General features: G+C 43.2%; 1 protein-coding gene across 2 annotated transcripts in view; it reads left to right on the forward strand.

Annotated features, from left to right (window-relative positions):
• The first annotated feature begins 3,350 nt into the window (after positions 1 to 3,350).
• The window catches only part of EEIG2 (EEIG family member 2), a 42,733-nt gene continuing 20,691 nt past the window's right edge, over positions 3,351 to 25,392 (forward strand). The window contains exons 1-8 of one of the 2 annotated variants that reach the window (XM_077276423.1): positions 3,351 to 3,501; positions 3,933 to 4,456; positions 9,677 to 9,797; positions 10,427 to 10,456; positions 10,963 to 11,079; positions 17,805 to 17,851; positions 19,330 to 19,433; positions 19,546 to 19,641. In XM_077276423.1, the coding sequence (XP_077132538.1) occupies positions 4,308 to 4,456; positions 9,677 to 9,797; positions 10,427 to 10,456; positions 10,963 to 11,079; positions 17,805 to 17,851; positions 19,330 to 19,433; positions 19,546 to 19,641 (664 nt within the window). In that variant the 5' untranslated portion in view covers positions 3,351 to 3,501; positions 3,933 to 4,307. Of the gene's footprint in view, positions 3,593 to 3,932; positions 4,457 to 9,676; positions 9,798 to 10,426; positions 10,457 to 10,962; positions 11,080 to 17,804; positions 17,852 to 19,329; positions 19,434 to 19,545; positions 19,642 to 25,392 lie in introns of both variants that reach the window. The other variant, XM_077276422.1, reaches the window with a different exon arrangement.

A 25,392-nucleotide genomic window follows, 5' to 3' on the forward strand; every position in this document is an offset into this window, starting at 1 on the left:
TCTGCACAAACCTCTCCAGCCATTGCTTGTAGTAGACTGCGTTTCCTCATTAACCCCTCCCTAGCCAGAACTCTATGCTGAGCTCAGCTAAGGCTTGCCAAGTAGGAACTCGGGGGTCCTCGTGTTACAGATGCATCCAGACCACACGGAACAATTCTGCAATGTTCTGACTCATGATCTGACCCCATAAAGAAGCATCAATAGGGTGTGAGCAACTCCTTACAGCAGAGGTTACTAATGGAAGCCCCTCCGCATTGTCATCCGTGTGCCAGCTGTCTTCTCACATCAGCAGATAAGCACTGCGGAATTAATGGCGCTTTGTAAGTGAGGAAAGGCAATACATCAGCAGTGAACAAAGTGTACGAGACAAAAAAAAGTCTCATGTGAATAACCGCAAAGTCCCCGTAAGAATCGGAGGCTCCGCTGTTGGTCCGTGTGGGATCTGATGTTTTTTCACCCAAATACGTCACTGGGCGAGTGTGATTCCCAATACGGAGGAGAACAGTGCGCCCTGCGATTATTTGTTTCCCACAGTCCGGATGTCGTCAGGACCGCCCCAATACATAACATTGCTCCTGGTGCTGTACGTGTGAGGAAAGCGCTGGCCCCAAGAACACTGTCGTGTGACTGTAGCCTAAGGCCGTGTGCACACTGACTTCCTTACACAGTTCGGGCTACTTTACCATGATGAGTATTTGGTGCGTTTTTGATGTCGCAGCATTTCTGCACCGCCATAAATTACGTTTCTTGTGCTTTTTCATTGCGGTTTTGAGTGCATTTTATACAAGCTGTTTTATTGCGCTTTTTGACACTGCAGTTTGTGTCTCTTGTTGGTGTGTCATGTTCTAAATAAAGCTGCTTTGCTTTTGATACTTCCTGGTATTTGATTTTGACAAAACTTTATCGATACAATCATTTGCAGATTACATGAGTGCTTAGTGCATTTTCACTGCAGAAATGCAGTAAAAAAATGTGTTTTTTACCTGCTGGAACTCAGTGTATCCATTAGGCCACGTTCACACAATGGGTTTTTGGTGCGTTTTTGAAACTGCATGTTTTTGCTGCATCAAAAGCACAGTGTCTTACTGATCCAGCCAAGTGGGTGGGATTTATAGAGATCTTATGCCCCCTGTGCTTTTATTTTACTCAGCATAATCTGACCTGTGGTGCTGGTTTCACATCCACAACATGTCAATTTCTTTTGCGAGTACACAGACTTTTCTGTGCAGATTTTCTCCATAGACTTACATCAGATGCAGAAAATCCACAGGTAAAAAACACACATACTTTTCTAGTGCATTTCCACAGCATAAATGTATTAAAAATGCATCTAATCTGCACTTATCCATAAAGTTTTTTCAAAGCAAAAAAAGGAAGTATAAAAAAAACTAAGCAGCTTTATTTACATAATAAAAAAAATTGTAATATAAACGCAAGTTGAAAAACTGCATACAAAAACAATGAAAAAACGCAAGCAACCTAATTTAAATAATAGGTGCATAACTTCTACATCACAAACTCATCATGGGAACGTAGCCAAAGAGACATGTTGCGGATGTGAAACACGCACTGCAGGTCAGTATATGATGAGTACAAACCCTCCCGTGGGCATGAGATTACTATTGGCCGAATGTGCTGGGATAAGGTGTTATCTGAGCATGCTCTGGTGCTAAGCGGGTCACCTTATTTGAGCACATTCACTCATCATTAATTTCTATAAATCATATCCACTGTCCTGGAACTGTAAGACGCTGCGTTTTTTGCACAGCAAAAATATATAGCGCCATAAACTCATCACGGGAGCTTAAAGGGGTTGTCCAGGTTTTTCAATAAAGTCTTCAGTCACTTTATATGTCTGCAGACTTGTGAATGTTCACATCTAGTCAGAATGTGGCCCGGAGTATGCGTATCATGCTGTGGATTTACAAGTCTGCAGTCACCTATAGAGACCGCAGACTTTGGTGATAAACCTCGACAACCCCTTTAAGATGCAGATTCCAAATCAAAATGCTGCATCAAAGAAAAGCCGAAAGTCTTATTACAACAAGCTCCCCAGACATTGGAGAAAACTTGCCTATAGCGCACCTGCCATGATTTTTCTGCCTTTTTTAATACGTTAAAAACCTCAGTAAACATCTTGTTTTTGGTGGGTTATTACAAGATGTTTGCACTGGAAACACATCCAGCCCCATAATGTACAGCAGTGGTGGACAAAGACAAAAAAGGGCCCCTATGCAAGAACACTATATGGGACCTTTGCAGGCCGAGAGCTCCTAAAAATGCAACATTGCTCCTGCTTGGGAGGTAGAAATGGCCTCCTTTACCTCCTGGGCCCCTGTGTGGCCGCACAGGTCTCACCCATGATATGTACAGATACACACCATATTAGAATTATAAAGGTATTAAAAACACACTGGAAAAAGCTCACAAGCAGTGAGAAAGCCACGTATTCTCACAAAACCGCACTGAAAACGTGTCTTTTTGGAGCGGTCTTTGGATACGGATTTTTCAGCCAGAAACAAATTGCCTTATGAAACTCAGTGAATGCGCTGTATATACTCATGGCTTCCAGGAGGAATGTGAGCAGTGCAACAAAAATGCTGCAAAAAGTGAGCATAAAGTACAGCACTGTACAAACCACATTCCCGTACACATGGCCAGCCTTGTGCTTCTTCTTTTAATCGCCTCCCACCAATTAAGCAATAAAAACAGCCACGTGAAACCCATGTACTGTCCATGTTTTGTATGTATGAGTTTAATCCACGACACGGATAAAAAGCGGAGATACTTAATAAATAACTCTTAATAAGTTAGGCCGATCTCTCCCTGGACACGCCCCAGAAAAATCAAGATTTGCATTAAAATGTATTAATGTTTCTGGCATAAATGATAGTGTTTTCCTGTTTGGCTGCTCGTGGCGCCTCATTGTGCTCAGCGCCGTCTCCTTCTAGGAAAGTGACGTGCGGCAGAAAAAAGGTTTTTGGAAAATAGCACTAGTTCACACATTCAGTGTTTGGTCAGTATTTTACCTCAGTATCTGTAAGCCATAACCAGGAGAGGAACAATCAGAGGAAAAGTATAATAGAAACCCGTCACCACTTCTGTATTATTCACCCACTCCTGGTTTCGGCTTACAGATACTGAGGTAAAATACTGACCAAATATTGAACATGTCCTAAATGTGGATCCAATTTCCTGACGTAACCATTTGTGTCCAGTAGATGTCGCACTACACACACTGCGTTCCTAGTTTCCGCTCCATTCAAGAAATATCGGTTCTCTGCATTACCCAAGAACGTCGCTAGATGTCAGTAAAAAATAATATAGACTAAGAGCCTGCAACCTTACTTGTAGCCTGCGGAGGTCACTAGTGAGACAACGCCTTATACATGACACACGGACACATACGGAAGCTGAGAGAGGACAGAAAGAGATCAGGGCGATCCGGGCGGGACACAAGGAACGACTTGTGTAAGGACAGGAGCAGACTGTACAGTCCGGGTGAGAGCGGAGCATTGATTCTACCTGCGGGGAGCCGGGCTGCACGGATCACTGAGGCACGAATGTGCCCGGGGCGGCTATACACAGCTGGGTGAGTGGGGGCTCAGGCTGTGTGTGTGTGTGTATATACATTATATATATATATATATATATATATGTATATGTATATGCAGGCGGTGGTGTATGTATGTATGTATGTGTGTGTATATATATATATATATATATATATATATATATATATATATATATATATATATATATATATGCACTGTGTGCACATACGTATGCAGGCGCGTTCATGTAGTGTGTGTATATACAGTATATATTTCACATGCACCCATTAGATGACATTTGCAGTCTCCTGTCCCAGGTCCTTAGGGTGCGCCTCCTCATCTCCATATAATCAGACACTGGGCATCTTTATATTCCAGGGCTGGATCCTCTCACACAGGACAGATTATGGCTGTAAATGGATCCAGCAGAACCTGGAGACCATCATAATGAAGTCCTCTTCTGGATCCTCCGGCAGGACGGGCGGATAAAGCATGTCTGCAGGACGGGAGCAGCTCTGAGCCCTCACACCTACAATTCCTGGGAAATAACTGGCATTTCCAGAACTTTTTTTTTTCCCTAAAATCTTGTCCGCATCTCCACATGACAATCCCAGGAAGGGAAGGCGAATGACAGCGACTGACCATCCATCACAAGGAGAAGTATTGGAAATAACTGTGTCTGGTGTCGCAGACAGACGCCACATACTGTGTCTGTAGTGGCACCGTCATACTGTGGCCCTCTCAGTCCAGTTTATGGCTTTCATGATGATGAAAAAGAAGAAATTTAAGTTCCGTGTGGACTTTGAGTTGGATGAACTGTCGTCTGTTCCCTTTGTGAATGGCATACTGTTCTGTAAGATCCGCTTGTTGGATGGCGGCAGCTTCAGTGTGGAGTCCACCAGGTGAGAGACAATGAAAACCATCAGTGGGGGGAAGGGTCAGAGCTATGGGAGCAGTGAGCACGGCCACAAGTCCTGGGACAGTATGTAGATTCATGGGGGATGTTATAGTCTAATGGGGGCCATTCTCACTCGGTTTTCCCTGAATAGCTGGTGGCTAGTGAAAGCCTTGTGTTCATCTCAAGGACGTGACTCATGACTATTCCTTGGGGGGCCAGGTAGACCACTCTAGGAGCTGGCCTTGTGTAGTCAGGCATTATTTCTGGTTGCCATCTTGTCCGTATGAATTTTGGGCAAGGCCACATTTTCAAATATCTGTGCTCGTTACAGTGAAGGTGGTCAGTAAGGCCGGGTTCCGGCGAGTGCAGTTCATGGACCACTTATGGACAGCAATGTTTGTCTGCCAACCCAAACGTGCAGCATTATATGTGTCTGAGACTATAGGTTCTGGTCGGGAGACCCCCAGTCAGTCGGGTCATTGCCGTATGTGGACTGTGAAATACTCCTGTCTGGACCCGGCCTAACGCCTCTGCTCTGGGCATCCACCCATTAGGTGGCATCTCACACAGGCTTTTGGGGATGATATTATGACACAGCATGGTGTTCCTCTTCCCGTGCTCCAGTGGACATTGAAGGGGGAATTTGTGCACCCATATTATTTGGACAGAAGATTACCGAAGCCCCATTATTCCTACTATTTAGTAGGCCACGTGCAGTGACTGTAGAGGGGCAGCAGGCTAGCAGGAGCTCTGGTTTTGGAAATGCTAGCCTGCTCCCCTCACAGCATATCTGCAGTGCCCGGATTCCTGTACATTTCTGGCCTCCATTTATAAAGAGAGCAGTTTGAAGAAGAGATGAGTCAGCGCAGGATTGCGGATTATTGTGCCCGTTTCCTCAGTATTATGACTGTACGGTGTTGTCCACTGCTATGATATCAATCCTCAGGGTAGGTCATTAGCATAAGATCGGTAGGAGTCTGACACCCGGCGCCCTCATCGAGGATCGGAGCGGGCACCCATGTACCAATTTATGTTCCTTACTCGGGGATCCCATTACAAATCCCAGCTATCCTCTCACATATAATTAGTGATGGTTCCATGTAGCCCTGCTCCTTGATTTGTAGCTTATTGTCTCATAGATAGAAGTGTTCGGTAGTCTAATATCCACATCCTGTACTGTCAGTGACTTAGATTGTATTCTTTTCCTTCCCCATGCTTTACACTGCTGCTGTTTGTTCATATAATCACACAGCTATATCAGTGGGCCACAATCATTAATAGATCTCTTCTTGTAAGACAATCTCTGAGATACCCTAACAACATGGACCGGGGCATGGTGGGCACATTCTGAAGCTGCCTGAACACTCTTGATGCATCTGCTTAGTTCTTGTAAGGCCAGGTTCATTTAACGTATGGAAAATTGTCCCTTTTTCATCCATAAAAAAAATGACGTTTTTGCATTTGTATTATGTTCCGTGTGTCCATTTTGTCTATACGTATGACATATAGTTTAGATTTTTTTTTCTGTATCTCTGAAAAATGCATATGGGATGCTGACCCGTATGATATATATACGGTATATATATATATATATATATATATATATATATATATATATATATATATATATATATATATATATATATATAATTAGTAGAGACCAAAAGTTTGGACACACCTTCTCATTTAAAGATTTTTCTGTATTTTCATTACTATGTAAATTGTACATTCACACTGAAGGCATCAAAACTGTGAATTAACACATGTGGAATTATATACTTAACAAAAAAGTGTGAAACAACTGAAAATATGTCTTATATTCTAGGAGTAGCCACCTTTTGCTTTGATGACTGCTTTGCACACTCTTGGCATTCTCTTGATGAGCTTCAAGAGGTAGTCACCGGGAATGGTCTTCCAACAATCTTGAAGGAGTTCCCAGAGATGCTTAGCACTTGTTGGCCCTTTTGCCTTCACTCTGCGGACCAGCTCACCCCAAACCACCTCGATTGGGTTCAGGTCTGGTGACTGTGGAGGCCAGGTCATCTGGCGTAGCACCCCATCACTCTCCTTCTTGGTCAAATAGCCCTGACACAGCCTGGAGGTGTGTTTGGGGTCATTGTCCTGTTGAAAAATAAATGATGGTCCAACTAAACGCAAAATGGATGGAATAGCATGCCGCTGCAAGATGCTGTGGTAGCCATGCTGGTTCAGTATGCCTTCAATTTTGAATAAATCCCCAACAGTGTCACCAGCTAAGCACCCCCACACCATCACACCTCGTCCTCCATGCTTCACGGTGGGAACCAGGCATGTAGAGTCCATCCGTTCACCTGTTCTGTGTCGCACAAAGACACAGTGGTTGGAACCAAAGATCTCAAATTTGGACTCATCAGACCAAAGCACAGATTTCCACTGGTCTAATGTCCATTCCTTGTGTTCTTTAGCCCCAACAAGTCTCTTCTGCTTGTTGCCTGTCCTTAGCAGTGGTTTCCTAGCAGCTATTTTACCATGAAGGCCTGCTGCACAAAGTTTCCTCTTAACAGTTGTTGCAGAGATGTGTCTGCTGTTAGAACTCTGTGTGGCATTGACCTGGTCTCTAATCTGAGCTGCTGTTAACCTGCAATTTCTGAGGCTGGTGACTCGGATAAACTTATCCTCAGAAGTAGAGGTGACCCTTGGTCTTCTTTTCCTGGGGTGGTCCTCATGTGAGCCAGTTTCTTTGTAGCGCTTGATGGTTTTTGCAACTGCACTTGGGGACACTTTCAAAGTTTTCCCAATTTTTCGGACTGACTGACCTTCATTTCCTAAAGTAATGATGGCCACTCGTTTTTCTTTACTTAGCTGCTTTTTTCTTTCCATAATACAAATTCTAACAGTCTATTCAGTAGGACTATCAGCTGTGTATCCACCAGACTTCTGCACAACAAAACTGATGGTCCCAACACCATTTATAAGGCAAAAAATCCCACTTATTAAACCTGACAGGGCACACCTGTGAAGTGAAAACCATTCCCGGTGACTACCTCTTGAAGCTCATCAAGAGAATGCCAAGAGTGTACAAAGCAGTCATCAAAGCAAAAGGTGGCTACTTTGAAGAACCTAGAATATAAGACATAATTTCAGTTGTTTCAGACTTTTTTGTTAAGTATATAATTCCACATGTGTTAATTCATAGTTTTGATGCCTTCAGTGTGAATGTACAATTTTCATAGTCATGAAAATACAGAAAAATCTTTAAATGAGAAGGTGTGTCCAAACTTTTGGTCTGTACTGTATTTAAAATCTCTCTTGTGTAAACACATATGCACACACCTCTTCTCAATGTTTCCTTTTTAATAATTCTGTTCTGTTAAAGTGATTAAAAAAGAAATTCAGATCACTTTTCGTGATCCATTAAGTGGATCCATTTTGTTTTTTGTTTTTTTTGTTTAATGGCAACTTTTAACCAGAAATCTGAGTGGGTAGTGCACACTGCAACTTATAAAAATGTACTGATTCCCACTTTGCTTCTGTACAATTCTGAGAGAGTCAGACAGCCATATAACTCTGACAGGGATCTCAATGCAACGCTCGGACCGGCGGCTCTCCTGACCTGAGCATGTCGGCGTGTATTTCTGTGCAGCTGTCACACTCTGGTTAGGAGATCTGTCAGCCAGTCCGAGCATTGCATTGAGATCCCTGTTATATGGCCGTCTGATTGTCCCTTAGAATGGGCCTATTGCTTATGATGGGGTCAGCATGCCATTCATTTTACCTTAATCGGAAGTGAAAGTAGCCTGTGTGAATAAGCCCTTAATGTCTACATTTTGTTTTTTACCCGAAGTGGGGGCACAAGCCTTAGGGCTCATACTCACTTGCACGAAACTCGGATGAGTCTCGCATGGCAATACCCGGTTCTGCACCCTTCACTCAGGAGCGGAGCGTGCGGCTGCATGTATTCCTATGTGGCCGCACGCTCTGATCCGAGTGCTGGCAGCAGCGCTGGGTATTGCCGTGCGAGACTCATCCGAGTTTCTCGCAAGTGAGTATGAGCCCTTAGAGAGAGGCCCCTTTTTGGATTGCGTGTTAGCAAAATATAAGAGACATCTGTTTTTGATCCTAGTCACGGATGCAAGTCTATGAAATATGTGAACAGCTTGCGGATGGCGTCCTAGTTGCTTTTTAGTTCTGTCTGGTTTTCAGTGACTGATAGGTGACACTTGAAAAACCTCATTTTATTTTTATTTTTTCACACAAGAAAAACTGATGAAATACTGATGCTAAACACGGACCCAACACTGACGAAAACCAGATCCAAAGCACAAAATAATTTTTTCACATGCGCATAAAAAATGTATAAAATAGACTTGTATTACCAGCCTTCTAATGAAAAATGTGGAGCACATTGAGAGAATCCTTGTCAGATATTTAAGGAAGAAAATGAGGATGTGTGGTTGCTGGGCAATGGCAGTGTTGTGTCTGCGGCACACGACCTTAGTCTATGACTCTCGGGCTGACGCGGACAATAGAAATTATCTGTGCAAAAAGGAAGGAATCTGCTCTCGTGTGACTCCTGAGGAAGCGATGAGTCAGATTCTCAGAAGTCATGTCCTACACCGGCCGGGCGCTGAGCAGTTTTGTTTAGTTGCCATGAGTGACCAAAATGGCCACAACCACATCTGCCGCCGGATGTAATGCAGAGGGGGCTGAGGCACCGCAATCGTTATCCTAGGGATCACGTTGTGGGCACATCTGTGTATGGAGTCTGTTTGGCCATGCTCCGTGGGGAAAAGTATGCCAGAAAAAAGGAGGTGGCTACCCTGTAAGTCAGTACTAGCCATGCAACGTGATTAGGGATGGCAGCCGCGCCTGACGCCCATGTTGGCGAATATCCCTCATCACGTTGTCATTTGCACACGCTACTCTGTACGCCCTGACTAGAATACGTCACCTAATAAAGGTGTCAGCAGGAAGATTTTATACGGAAGAACATAATTTTTGGACTTTACTCTTCAGGAAGTGATTTCTGGGAATTGTCCGTTTTAAGGCTCCAAAAGAAAAAAAAGTGCACCCCATTCATTAATGTCATAGTCCACTCATGGTCAAGTTGAAGGGTTTTCTGAGAGAGCCGAAAATAATCCACTTCCCCTTAAACAGCACATTCCATCCTGCTAGGAACTTAACATTAAAATACAAAATTAAAATACCGGTACAAAAAGCAAATTGCTGTTTTGTTTTTTTGCAGAGAGGTTGTTCAAGCGAACAGCGTCCACTGGAGGAAATGTTTCTCATTCATGTGTAAGATGAGTGCAAGTGCGGCCTCCGGTATCCTGGACCCGTGTATCTGCCGAGTATCTGTGCGCAAGGTAAGACTTCCCCCACCGACATGATGAGGCTGGAAAGGATGTTTCTAGGGAGAGAGAAACTTCCGGATCACTAGGGTTCTGACAGCTGGGACCCCACTGCTCCCGAGAACCAGGTGTGAATAGAGCCATGGTTGGTCATGCACACCCCTTCTCCATTTATTTTTAAAGGTGTGCCAAAGACCAGGGGAGTGCTGCAGTCAGTTGTCTCCGGTGGTCCCAATAAGAGGGAATGGATCAGAGTTGAGCATAATCGACCACCTCTCCATTCACTCGGGACTCTTAGTGCGCCAATGCTCAGGATCAGTGGGGCCCCAACGATCAAGAACTTAGCCCTTAGCCTAGGAATGGGAGATAACTTCCAAACTTGAGAATACCTGTTTACGACTCCATCCGTCATGCAATGATGGCTCACGGACTTAATTAACTTTCACTGGTGTCCAATGGGTTTCTGTAGTGTCCATTCTTCTGACAACAAGAATAGCTCTGTGCTCCACAATGTTTTCTGTCGATGGTGATGGATGCCCTAATGTCCTCGTGCATTTGTGAACAAAGCCCTAGTGTTGTGATAATGTCTTAATGCTTCCCGTTACATGCGTAATTCACCGGTGTTTCTCTCCTACTTGTTTCAGGAGCTTAAAGGCGGGAAAGCCTATGCAAAGGTAAAATGCTTACTGCTATTCAAAAACCTTCTTGTATTTTAAAGTTGTTTAAATTTTGCATTTAATGGGGCAGTCCTACAATGGCAACACAGTACCGATTCCCTGGATAGGCAATAGATTGCTGATTGCTAGGTGTCTCACCGTTGGGACCACCACAGATCACAATGATAGTCTGGAGGCCCCAGTTTGAGTTGTGGCCAGCATGCATATTGGCCACTCCATTCTACGTTTATGGGACTGGCAGAGATGTCCGAGCGCTGTACTCTGATTTCTCCATCTGTCCGATAAACTCAGAATGGACGACCGTGCAGGTCTGGGACCTAGCGCCTAAAGTGGCCCGAAATGTTCAATTTCCCCATACGAGGAGACCAGTTCTAAGAGTTATCTAGGATCGGCTGGTAGCCTTAGACCAATTTTTGCGTTGGATCAGTTTGTGTCGAATTTTGCTAATTTTTGTAGAATGTTACTTTTTGCTTAACGCGATGCTGATATTTCTGTTTTTTTAGCTCGGCTTTGCAGACTTGAACCTTGCAGAGTTTGCTGGATCTGGAAACACAGTTCGGAGATGTCTATTAGAAGGATACGACACCAAAAACACCAGGCAAGATAACTCCATCCTAAAGGTTAGTGGTGGTCATTGAAGCCTGATGTCCTGTGCTGTGGCAGTTGTGCAGATGGAGGACTAGGCAACTCCAGAAGACACGGAGCCCATTCAGCTGCTGACACTTTGCTGCTGGCAATGACCTTTTTTCCTGTTTGCCATCAGTCATTTTTCCATTCCTGCACTGAGATGATTTCTATTGCGTTGCATTTGCTGACCTTATGGATTATTGCATTACAGCTCGGCACAGCTGCTTCTTATCACATTATTGGGTTATGTCGGTTTTCATCAGAGCCCCACTTTAGCATCTCTTGTCAGTTTCTATTAACTCTTGGGAAGAACCCAAATTGCTGATTTACATAGAAGGTTTCCAGCGGTCAGTGTCTTTCTTATTTGCATCATATTTAAGTTTCGGACAATCTATCCATAGTTGTATTATCTGTGATGAATATTGGAGAAGTATTTTGAAGACCTATACACAGTACAGCACATGTGGCCCACCTCTGAAACCATCATGCATATTAGAATTGGAATTCTCTGACCCAAAGGTCCTGTCCTAGAGTGAAAGAGGTGGCCAGGTACAGTGGTATGTGAAAGTTTGAGCACCCATGGTCAAAATTACTGTTATTGTGAACGGTTACCAAGTTGAAGATGAAATGATCTCTAAAAGACCTAAAGTTAAGGATGACACATTTCCTTTGTATTTTAGGCAAAAAATATATATTGTCGTCTTCAACATTTTAAAAATTACAAAAGGAAAAATGGACTTGTGCAAAAGTTTGGGCACCCTTGGAATTTGTGTGCTCAGATCACTTTGACCAAGGAAGATGGTAGTGTTTTAAAGTTGCCCTTTCTTCAGTTCGAAATGTAATTAAGAAATGACAGGTGACAGGAACAGTAGAGGTCAAGATAAGGTCTGGAAGACCAAGCAAAATTTCAGTGAGAGCTGTTGGTTGGATTGCTAGAGAGGCACATCAGAACCCCCGGTTGACTGTAAAAGACCTTCAGAAAGATTTAGCAGACTCTGGAGTTGTGGTACATACCTGAACAAATATGGTCTTCATGGAAGAGTCATGAGACGAAACCCCCCCGCTGGCTTAGTATAAAATTCAGCTTCAGAAGTATGCAAAAGAAGATCTATACAAGCCTGAGGAATTTTGGAAACCAGTCCTGTGGACCGATGAGGTTAAAATAGAACTCTTTGGCCACAATGAAAAAAAGTATGTGTTCAGAAAAATGGGCACAGAATTTTGAGGAAAAGAACCTCTTGCCAACCATTACACATGGAGGTGGATAAATCATGCTTTGTGTTTGTGTTGCAGCCAATGGGATGGGGAATATTTCACAGAGGGGAGAATGGATTCCATGAAATTTCAACAAATTCTTGATTCAAACATAACACCATCTGTAAAAAAGCAGAAGTTGAAAAGAGGATGGCTTCTACAAATGGATATTGATCCTAAACACGTCAAAATCCACAATTTTCTACCTCAAAAGGCTCAAGATGAAGGTTTTACAATGGCCCTAACAGTCCCCTGATCTGAGCATCATTGAAAATCTGTGGCTAGACCTCAAAACAGCAGTGCATGTAAGGCGACCCAGGAATCTCACAGAATTGGAAGAATTTTCCAAGAAGAATGGATGAAAATCCCTCAAACTAGAATTAAGATTCTTGGCTGGCTACAAAAGGTGTTTACAAGTTGTGATCTTTTCAAAAGGGGGTGCTAACAGTTGAGGATACCCAAACTTTTGCATCTGCCCATTTTTCCTTTTTTGTAATTTTTAAAATCTAAAAGATTAAATAAACCTGGGGTGTACAAACTTTTTACATACCACTGTATGTGCACGACTCTCTTCATAATTTTCTATGGCAGTTACTAAAACACATGGGTGCAGTATAGTGAGTACCATAGACATGTGTGGCCTCTTCTCTGTTTACTCTCCGCCTGGATTCGCTGGCCTGAGTTTGTCTCCCCATTTGAGTCACAGGACCCCTGTTCATTACGTTGGCGAGTCCCACTTCTATCAGTAGATAAGTCGCAACGGATAGTCAATAGATAATTTCCTGGATATCGAGCACATGTCTTTGTCAGTGATACCCCTTTGTGTTGAGTAGTAACGCCTGGTTCAACAAATGAGCAAGCTGTGCTAATGTTAAGCATGTGATAATTTATTCAGAACATGGGGTATGTCTGAGTTGTAGACAATCTCTTAAATGTAAGCCACACACACGTGTGAAATGATCTGCCTGCGGGATCTTATGCAGTATGTAGAATAGCAGCTAATTATACTGCTATAAATTATGAACATGACAAAACACAGTAAATACGTGGACTTGACATCCACTTCAGGCAGTCGTCATTATATGGCTGCTTAAAAATCTATTTTATGTGACGTAAGACAAGTGGATGCAAGTTGTGAAATGGCCTTCACTGGTAATATATACCTGTAGTGAAAACGAAAAGGATTTGTGCTCTTTACATTCAGAGACATTCAATCCCTGGTATGATCATTGTGAGGATAAAAGGTTCCTTCTGTCCAGTTTCTGACGCCTCTCTGCTTAGAGTCGGGGTCCTGAGCAGTGGATCCATGTAGCTTAGTAGCGCGAGTAGTCAGGGATTGTGCAGATTAAGAGCAGCTCCTCTAAATAATCTGATATAGTCTTTATAAGTATCTTATTTCTTTGGTGCCTTTTTTACGAGTCTTTGGAATAAGGAATGTTGTATCTCCAGATTTCACATGATAAACTGCATACATTAAAGACGTATTCTCTTCTCAAGTTTGACTGCTGAGACTGCCCCCAGTCCTGAGACCCGGGACTCCTCCTTAATGGGCGCACCAGCCATGGCTGAGTTCTGCACTCGGCTGATGAGAATGAATGATGACTGACCACCACTCTATTCATACAGAGCTCTTCACATCCCCTCCTTTGTTGGGATCAGTGCGGATTCCAGTGGCCCCCCACCAGTCATATTGTATCGTATGTATAGCGGATAACTTACAAACTACAGAATATGATTTTAAATCATTATTGGCAATGCTGTAAGTTTTCCCAAATTCCCATGGCAGTGGTTGGGCCCCCAACAATCCCAAGAACTGGGCACTGGACTCTGCTAACCGGGCAGAGCGCGCTCTTGAGCATGAAGGTGTGTAAGCTCAGCCTTTGCTCTATTCCCCGTCTGTGGGACTATGAGAAATAACTGAGCGCTGTACTTGGCTTTCTCTCACAGCTTCATATTTAATGAGTAGAGTGGAGGTTGAGCATCCATAGGTCCTCGCCATCCAGGATGGTGTTCTACAAAGCCCTCATTCTGGTGCCCCTTTCTAGGATTTCTGCGGGCCCCAGCACCTGGACCCCCAGCAATCAGTCCATTATCTGCTATCCTATGGTTGGAGATAACTTACTATCTTTGGAAAAAACAACAACTTTTAAATGGATGTCTTGCATCTGCAATGTAGAGGAGCTGCTGGACCAGGGTCATGTGAGCTTCCTCATCTGACACTTGAGTGCATCTTGTGATTGTTCTCTTGACATTGCAGGGCTTAGTATTGACAAAAATGATTACTGGGCCCCTGCTTTCCAATGCTGGCAAAGGAAGGTGGCTGTCAAAGGGTAGCAACATGGATGACGGACCAGGATCTTGCTGATCCTTTTGATCTACTCTACTGACAAGGGAGGTATACTTACTTTAAAAATCTATGAAAGAGCGACTGTAAGAACTTTTTAAGAAAGTTTTCCCTCCTGATATTAGATTAAGCCTTCTAATAGTGCAGATCTCTGATGCTAATGACAGATCCTCTCTGATTAACCCACGGTTCTCCATTGCCATCAGGTCATTGACTATAACCAGTGCACTGTGGGCACGTAGAGGGAAGTGGTACATGTTGTGTCCTACTAGGGCTGGATGGGTCACACCTGGAATGAATATTCATGGTGCTCAGGGTGGGTTTGCTATTATCCTCCAGTGACCTGTGCAGATACAGACCTGGTAATATTCTTATAGGTGACGTTTTAGAGAAACCTGATCATCTACTTTGTATTTGGCTGATGAACACAAGAGTGTCAGGGAGTAAATCACTAGAAGCCTGTGTCCTGCACTGGGCTGCCGCACCCGAGCCTCCGCTAGCAGATCTGCCATCGTCCCGGGAATGGTAATCGCAGCCTGTCTGAGGAGATGACTGTGAATTATTAGATCGGCTTCTTCCTGGCTAATGCACTCGCAGCTCCGGGATAGAAACACATTTGCAGTTGTTCCTGTTGCCATTATAGATTTCATGCTCATCCGGGAGGCACTGTATCACAATGTATTATTCCTAAAAGCTGTGGACAGAGAAGCTGTGGTCTTTCCATTGTTTCACCAGCAGGTTTTTATTACATTTTCTTGGGGAATAACAGGATGTGAGCCGGGCTGTTTAGTGATGATTGTATAAAGCTTATGCAGTGGTTTTTTCATTAGGTACGGAAAAGAAAAGTGACTTGGGCTGTTTTTTTAAGTTTTTCCTTTCGTCAGTCTGTATATAAATCGACACAGGATAATAATTCACAATTTTTCACTCTTTAGCTTCAGACTCCGATTATAGGTGGTTTTTAAATGAAAGGTTTTTGTTTACAACCATATATTTTTTTTTTTTCTGTTAGGATTAAAATTTGAAAAAGCAACATTGCCACTCGTCTGACCCGCTCAGTGTGTACAGCTACTGCACAGGCCTTGAAGCAATTATTGTTCTGACCCGCTCAGTGTGTACAGCTACTGCACAGGCCTTGAAGCAATTATTGTTCTGACCCGCTCAGTGTGTACAGCTACTGCACAGGCCTTGAAGCAATTATTGTTCTGACCCGCTCAGTGTGTACAGCTACTGCACAGGCCTTGAAGCAATTATTGTTCTGACCTGCTCAGTGTGTACAGCTACTGCACAGGCCTTGAAGCAAGTATTGTTCTGACCTGCTCAGTGTGTACAGCTACTGCACAGGCCTTGAAGCAATTATTGTTCTGACCTGCTCAGTGTGTACAGCTACTGCACAGGCCTTGAAGCAATTTTTGTTCTCTGCTCAGTGTGTACAGCTACTGCACAGGCCTTGAAGCAATTATTGTTCTGACCCGCTGCGTGTGTACAGCTACTGCACAGGCCTTGAAGCAATTTTTGTTAGGGTATGTTTCCATGTTCAGGAAACGCTGCGTGTTTGACGTTGCGTTGAGCCGCCACGTCAAACACGCAGCGTCCAGATGTTACAGCATAGTGGAGGGGATTTCATGAAATCCCGTCTCCACTATGCATTAAAAGACACATGCGGCAGACCCGCGAAAACAGACATGTGGCTCATCTTTTAAGAACGCAGCGTGTCCTTACAATGCGCAAATCACGCAAGAACACCGCAGGTGACCTGCCAGTGACCTCAGGTGCAGATTTGGTCAGGATTTTACCTGCATAAAATCCTGACCAAATCCTGATGCAATCCTGAACGTAGACACATACCCTTAGAGAACTCCTTTTAAAATGTCCTAAAAGGTGTCTCTCTTCAGAAGTTTCCAGTCCCCTGACACCATTTATGGAAGGGGGAAAAAATGGATACTCTCAATGGGTCCATTGCTGAGTTTTCACCACTGTTCCCAGTTTAAAGCATTGACTGCTGACCTGACATCATGTAAAGTGTGCGCCAGCCAGTCGGAGAGCTCGTCAGCAAGGCATTCATCTGCCTAGCTCACTGATTGGCTGCTGTGCTGGCAACTTGCCGACAGCGCTTCAGCCAATAATAGACATCGGGGGAAGCGGTGGAAACTTAGTGCTAGGCCCATGAACAGGAATAAAGCACTTCTTCTTCTTCTTCTTCTTTTTTATTTTTTTTATTTTTTAAGAACTGGATATTCTGAAAGTGAGCAACTCTTTTAAAGCAAGCGGGAGTTTATAGAGGGGATCTTCTTCTTTGCATCCCAGTCTCTTAGCAAAGATGCGAATGCCTGTTATGCTAATTGTGGCACACAAACAAAGTCCTATATGTCTGTTAATGGCCACAGTGTAAATGTGCACCTACAAATTACAGTTATACCTACAGGTGTGCTAGGCCCCTGTTTTTTGTTTTGCTTCAGTTTTTTTTGTATTTGGTATATTTAGGGATATGGCCGCCCCCTTGGGCTGCACACCTTATCTCCACTGCTTTCCATGGGTAGGTGTTAAAGACGGTGAGGCACAGGTCACGCTCAGTCCCCGTCTATTGAGGCCTGCTGGCACCTAGTGAGTTACTAGAGATAGGGACCACCCTGATGGGGTACACCTTGTCGCGGTGGGATGTGTTTTTTTTTTTTGTTTTTTTTTTATAATTCCGTATGCTATTGACTTATTGCAGTGTTTTATGCATTTTTCTTCTAGTTTATATTTGTGACACATAAGGAAGATTTATCTGAGACTGGTAGAGTCGAAACTAGATGTTGGCGGCACAATTCAGTTTTATACGTCTGGTCTCGCCCTACAATTGAGCACAGGTTCTGTATCTCATTTACAGCAAATAAATCCCAGACAAAACTTATATGGATCTTATTTAGTTTTATGAGGAAGCGCACACATGTGATTGGAAACACACCAGGCCGTCTGGACATTCTCGTTGGAGATATCTGCTTGGTACCCAGCTTTTATGATGCTCCCGTGTTTCTGCAGAGATAGAACTTTGTATTTTTTACCTTTTTCCGATTTTGCTTTTATACATTTTCCTGATTTTTAATTTTTTAATTTATTTATTTATTTTTCCTATAGGTTGGAATCTCTATGCAGCTCATGTCCGGAGACCCCTGCTTTAAAACGTGAGTTACTCCTATTTAAAAAGAAATCCATTTCATTACATTGTATTGCCAGAACTGTTCGTCAGATATGTGAAAAAAAATGTCTTTTAAAGCCATGGATCATGTAGATGCAGCATTATACAGAGTATAGAGCATTATACGCTCTTCTTTCTGCACATGGACCAATTTAAGTTAGTGGCACAATTCTATAAAATGTTTTTGCACAAGAACACATTCCGCTTGCGTTAATCAAGTCTAATGTGAGGACAATATGTCTCCATTGAACATGGGAAAAAAAATTAAAAAAAAATGAGACCATACGGGCACAATATCCACATGGTATCTGTTTTAATGGAAACATTGCAAAAGTGACACAGAAAACTAAAGTGATGTGAAAAACAGACAAACGGACCGCCTGCGGATATAATTTTGGCACATACTAAACTCTATGCCAATAAAGATTGTCACTTTTTTCTTTTCTTTTACTCTTTTAAACTTCGCCCCTTTTAAACTTCGCCCCTTTTAAACTTCGCCCTATCAATGTTTCTCATGCATACCCTCATACCCTCCTAATTGTGGATAACAAAGCTTCAAGGGAATCTGTCCGCAGGATTTCCCCTGCAAACTGTTAGTATGTGCACATAACTCTTTAAATGACAAGTCCAGCAATGGCCAGTCTGTTCCTCAATTACCGAGAAATCAGCGTTTAAATTGATATCCAAATGAGGCGGAAGAGCTATAGTAGTTCTGAAACCTCTGTCACTCCAGCTCTATTCCCCACTCAGCACCGCCTCCTTCTGCTGCAGCTCCTTTGTATGAAATTATGGAGGCTGTCGGTCAACCAGAAGGAGTAGGTGGCACTGGGTGGGGAGGGGAATAGAGCTGGAGTGACAGAGGCTTCAGATCTACTATAGCTCTTCAGCCTCATTTACATATCAATTCAAACCCTAATTTCTCGATAATGGAGGAACGGACTGATCATATAAAGGTATTGGTGGATTTATCTTTCAAAGACCTACACGCACATGTAAATAGTTTGTGGGGTAAAATCATCTTGACCGATTCAACAGCAAAACACTCACTTGTTAAATTTAAACTATTATATGCTATTACTTACCAAAATCCCCTGCAGAAATAGAATCAAAATCACTGACTAAGGAATAAAGAAAACTGAAACTATAGGAAAAAAAAATGTGAAAATTCTTTTATAAATAATATTGGTTGTTTGCCATTTTATTAGTAAGGTGCCCCAATAATAAATGACTGGTTGTGTCGTTGCTTGGACCCCCAGGGATTACCTGTGTTATGTTCCTGTGCAATGTCACCATATGGGGGATTAAACATTCAGTGGATCCCTTTGAAGTCAGTGGGATAATGTCTGGATGTGTTGGGTTCTCCAGAGAAAGATGCTATTTGCACCTACCTTCATCAGAGTCCCTACCTGGTTTCCCCCATGTTTCGCAGCAATAAGCAGTCATCATGTCCTCTTTGGCCTCCAGGGCACCTTCCACTGCCACCTCCATTGCAATCCCTGGAGATTCTGACTCTTTGCATGAAGACCGGAAAGGACGAGAGACAATAAAACTGCATTTGGGAGTTTCTGGTCTGTACATCTCTCTTCCTGATATGCGCATTATTAATTTTCTTGGTAATTACTTGTCTATGTGCTCTGTGTGTTCTCTTTTTAATGTAATGTACATCTCTCTTATTTTAAGACCTTTCATCAAAGAGCGCATCCGTCCCTGACGAGCTTGGAGCATGTGGACATTCCAGGACGTCGAGTTACGCCAGCCAGCAATCTAAAGCATCAGGTACCGGCACTATGTACTGATAAGGACCATGGAAGGTTTGTCATTACCCTCCCTGTGGTGCCAGTGTGTCCCCAATATAGAGCAGTAGGGTAGAGAAGAAATGATTTGGTGGATTGGTGTCAAATCTGTAAGGTTTATAGTACTATGGCTTTGGATGAGATTTTACAAATCTTTTCCACCCGTTGAAGATTTTTCTGAGCAAAAGTTGGCCTGTGATGCAGATATTTAATTTCTCTGGCACGTATTTGATTATTTCACCCCTTTAAAGGGTGAACAGACCTATGGGTATATTCCCACTGAGCATTTCCATTATGGACCTCCCGCAGATGTTATGGATGAAAGAAAAATAATAAATATTTGGGAACTTTGTAGCGTAGATATCCCGATGGCGCGAGTGATGATGACAAGAGCGTAAGGTAGGATGCTCCCCTTATGAGGATGTGCTGCTGCCAGGAACTACGCAGGTTCAAGGTCAAAGTATGGTAAATCAGCTGCAGCTCGACCTGAAGATACCGGACGGTCACTGCAATCACCAGCTGGACAATAAATAGTAGAAGTAGTCATGAAGAAATTGATTCGCACAGCTCGTGAGTAATCTACTGCTTCTGGACAGGAACCCTAAGAGCTGCCTCCTGTCTGACTGCATCCCGGTCTCTTCTTTTGAATAGCCAACCTGGCGTGTCGTTATTGCAGTGTGACCCATGTATGACATCGCGCCAGACCTGCTAATCAATAGAAGAGCCGCTGATGCCGTCAGGTAGGAGGCAGCGCTCAAGGGCTCTGTCCAAAGGCAGATTACTGACCAGGTCCGTGGACTTGGGGCATCAATTTGCGCCCACTCTGGTTACTAAACCTCTAACCCAGGCACTTGCTGCTGATCTCAGTCTGGTTGCCATTGCACTTTTAAAATGATTAAGGTTCTTCTTCCTTCTCCACCGTGAATGAGGAAAAGACTCCACAATAACTCTCGCATCCTCAGGATGAAGCAAGCAGGGATGGTTGGGAGAGGGGGTATTGCAGAAATGAAGAGGTCCTAGGTTATCTGCTGCCTCATGTAGGCGCCTTGGAGGAGATACCATGTGGCACACCCATGAACTTTAACAAAATGTTGTTAAAACTGTGTTGGTAAATTTTCTAGACTAGAAGGAATTGTAACAAAAATGAAAGTTTCATAAAAGTGACCCACATAGGAGGAGTGAGATCTTGAAGAACTTTTCACCCCTCAGGACATTCCTTTCCAGATCTTGCTGATAAGGAGACCCTTTTTTCCAGCTCTTATGTCTGACCTATGATGTGAGGAGTAATCTGTGCAGAAGCTTATGTCCACATTTCTTATGCAATAAATTCCTCGTTGCAGTGACTCACTGCTGAACATCGCCCCGTTACTCAGCCAAATAATTCCATAGGTTACTAATGGCCAGCAATCCCATGTCTATACTGCAGAGACAGAAGGTTTGCTTTTTTAGTGTGCGGTCGTGGCCAAAAGTTTTGATACTGACACTAATTTTGTTTGTCACACAGTTTGCTGCTTCAGTGTTTTTAGAATTTTTGAGTCGGATGTTTCTGTAGTTACAATTATCATCATTTAGACTTTTTTTATATTTTTATCCACAAATAGATCAAGTTTATGCTTAGACTCAATATTTCCAGTGTCGTCCTTTTATTTTTCATGACTTTGGCCCTTCTCCCTGGCAGATGGATATCGGCTCCAGGGCCAAATCCTGACTGATGATCAGTGCTTGGTGTTCGTTACAATTTCTGTGATTTTTTTTCCTGCTTTTTGAGGATTGACCATATGTTCTAGGTGGGATTTATATCGGTGGGATTTATATCTGGGGAATTTCCTGGCCACGGACCCAAAATGTCAATGTTCTGTTCAACCAGTCAATTAGTAATTACCTTTACACATCATCTCCATCATGCTTGAAAGCAATGTCTATCCCCAAATTGCTCCTGGATGGTTGGGAGAAGTTGCTCTTGGAGGATGTTTAGATCCCATTTCTTATTCATGGCTGTGTTCTCAGGCAAACTCCATCCATGGATGAAAAGCCCCCACACATGAATGCTCTCAGGATTCTTTGCTCTTGGCAGCACACAGAACTCATGGTAGCTCTTGCCATTTCTTCTCAGACATCAATGTTTTTCAGATGTCCTAAACAGTCACAAGGAGACTTCACCAGAGAAAGTAACTTTACCCCAGTCCTCTGCAAGCCCAATCTCTATACTTCCTGCAGTTATTTTCTCTGAAGCCCCCTTGTGACGTGAGTCCTATGTCATGCCAACAGTTAGGATATGTTCACGCGTCCAATAATGATCCGTAGGAACGGATCCAGCAATAATCTGTTGGCAAAAAAGTCGTGCAGATTTTTTTTTTGTCTGTTTTTAAAAAACAAAAACTGGTTTCCTTTTTAACATTGAAGTCAACGGAAAGCGAATCCTTTTCATATGAAAGGAAAACGGATAGCTGATTAACGGATCCATTTGTCACAGACTTTAGTGTTAAAAAGGGACAAAAAATAGCTGGATCCGTTCTAACGGATCATTCCTGGACATGTGAACGTGGCCTTAAGCATTCTGAGACCATATATGTGTGGGGGCTTTTCATCCATAGAGGAGGCTCATTGACAATTTTGCCTAAGAACACAGCCATGAATAATGAATGGGCTATACAAATCCTCCAAGAGCGACTTCTCCCAACCTTCCAGGAGCAATTTGGGGATGAGCAATGCTTTTCTTCCAGCATGTCACAAGGCAAAAGTGATAACCAAGTGTCTTGATGAAGAAAAATTGCAATTTTAGGTCCATGACCGGGAAACCAGGGCTGTGGAGTTGGAGTCGGAGGTTTGACTTACTGACCCCACAGCCCTGCGGGAAACCCCCCAGATGTCAATCCCGATGAAAACCTGTAGTCAGTGTTCTAAAAGTGGGTGGACAAAAAAACAGAAATTGTGATGAATCCCAAGCACTGATTTATACGAGAATTGGTTGTCCCCAGTCAGGATTTGGCCGTGGAGCTGATATCCAGCAGACAGGGAGAAGGGCAGAGTCCTTTTAAAAATGAGGATCAGCACTGGAAATATTGAGTCATTGTATAAACTTTATGTATTGAGCAAAAAAAAGTGTAAACTTCTGAAATTTTGATATTTGTAACCACAGAAACATCTGACTAAAAAGCTAGAAATGATGAAGTAGAAAACTTTGTGAAGACCAGAACTTGCCAGTCTCCAAACGTTTGGCCGTGGTAGTATTGCTTAAACTATGATTCAGTCCTTCCAGTGACGGTGCTCCAAGGGTTTCTCTGGTGCTGTACTGATTGCGGACTGTCGCCTTTGTGCTGTGAGGTTCAGTAACACAATAGCCTGAAGCTTCTACTACTTGTAGATGACCGAGCATACCTGGACTCAGGGCTGTGGGCGACTCAGGGCTGTGGGCGACTCAGGGCTGTGGGCGACTCAGGGCTGTGGGCGACTCAGGGCTGTGGGCGACTCAGGGCTGTGGGCGACTCAGGGCTGTGGGCGACTCAGGGCTGTGGGCGACTCAGGGCTGTGGGCGACTCAGGGCTGTGGGCGACTCAGGGCTGTGGGCGACTCAGGGCTGTGGGCGACTCAGGGCTGTGGGCGACTCAGGGCTGTGGGCGACTCAGGGCTGTGGGCGACTCAGGGCTGTGGGCGACTCAGGGCTGTGGGCGACTCCGAGCTCCAGCTGGGCAGTACTGCCTGCGGCATCTCCCCAATGCCTGCGAGTAGCAATGTGTGTAGTGTATTTCCCCCTCAGTCTCCAGGCTTGGTGATATAAAAGCTGCTTCCAATGTCGGCACGGAGGCTGGACATTGCGCCTCATGGAAACATTACCTTAATGGAGGAATGCAGATTGATCACATTTCTACCCGCAGCACTATCTCTCATCTGTACTCTGGAGCAATCCCAAATTGCACAGTTTGTGCCTGAAATCTGACCTGTGGCCTGTATAAATCATCCTCCAGGTATTTATCTAAGTTAACAAAACTGCTAATCTGGTAAACTCCCTCGCCTGCCTAGCATGTTTTTTTAAGGGGTGTTACACAGCATTACAGTAGTGGAGATTGGAGTTGTGGGAGTCACCGTCAAGCCCTGTTCACACTGCTCTCCTGAGTTTGTCATTTACAGGAACAGTAAACCTGTTTGGTTTAAAAAAAAAAAAAAAAAAAAAAAAAAAAAATGTCACACATTGACATAAATATTGAAAGCTTTCTTTGTTCGAAAAAATTTGAGGCGTACATCATATTGCTCAGGGGAAGGGGGAGACTAGAGGATATTTGCTCAAAAATGTTTTCTGATCAGTTCCATCTTTGACTGCTGGTTGACTGAAGTCCCCACACTGTAAGTAAAGGGGTAGAGCTTGTTGATCTTCGTCCTGTTATGAACCCAGCACAGGGGGAGGCAAAAGTCATCCAGCCACATCAAGGTGACCTTTTAATATAGATCATCACTAAAGGTTACATGTCCTACCTCTCCACGTGCCAGTCCAGCCCCATCTGAATGGGGAAGTGAAAAAGAAACCAGACATAGCTTGCAATTAAATTATTATTATTTATTCACCCATCCTTCGCGTGCAGGGCTTTAATTGTGCGCTATGTCTGTTTTCCTTTTCACTCCCCATTCACATGGGGCTGGTTTGGCACATGGAGAGGTAGGACAGTTAGTGTTTAGGGACCATCCATATTAAAGGGTCACCTTGTTGTGGTTGTATGGCTTTTGCACTCTTTTTTTTTTTTTTTTTTTTTTTTTTTAAATCAAATAGATTTTTATTAAGAATAACATTACATTTTACATGTGACATCCTTGTTTTCATTTCAAATTTTTAACAGTGTCAAACCCCATTATCCCCAAATTATCCCCCCCTTCCAGAATTATTATTATTATTATTATTATTATTATTGCGGTTCCTCATGTTGGAGGACATGTCCAGTTCTCATGCTGATTCTCCCGTCACCGTATCTCTGCACGCCAAATAGAATGTAAGTCCGCAAGGACAGGGTCCTCTCCCCTCTGTACCAGTCTGTCATTGTAAATTTGTTTACTGTTAGCGATATCTATAACCCTGTATGTAACCCCTTTTCACATGTACAGCGCCATGGAATTAATGGTGCTATATAAATAATAATTCTTGTACATAGGGGCAGTATTATAGTAGTTATATTCTTGTACATAGGGGCAGGGTTATAGTAGTTACCGTATATTCTTATACATAGGGGCAGTATTATAGTAGTTATATTCTTGTACATAGGGGCAGGGTTATAGTAGTTACCGTATATTCTTATACATAGGGGCAGTATTATAGTAGTTATATTCTTGTACATGGGGGCAGTATTATAGTAGTTATATTCTGGTACATAGGAGCAGTATTATAGTAGTTATATTCTTGTACATAGGGGGCAGTATTATAGTAGTTATATTCTTGTACATAGGGGGCAGTATTATAGTAGTTATATTCTTGTACATAGGGGCAGTATTATAGTAGTTATATTCTTGTACATAGGAGGCAGTATTATAGTAGTTATATTCTTGTACATAGGGGGCAGTATTATATCTCATCTAACTCTCTCCTTGACAACCTCCAATCTGGCTTCTGCCCCCACCACTCCACCGAAACTGCCCTGACAAAAATTATTAATGACTTACGTACAGCCAAAGCTAACAGACAGTTCTCCTTCTTCACCTGTCCTCTGCTTTCGACACAGTCGACCACTGCCTACAGCTACAGATTCTTTCT

Source organism: Ranitomeya variabilis, chromosome 8 (genome assembly GCF_051348905.1).
Source record: "Ranitomeya variabilis isolate aRanVar5 chromosome 8, aRanVar5.hap1, whole genome shotgun sequence".
Taxonomy (NCBI): Eukaryota; Metazoa; Chordata; class Amphibia; order Anura; family Dendrobatidae; genus Ranitomeya; species Ranitomeya variabilis.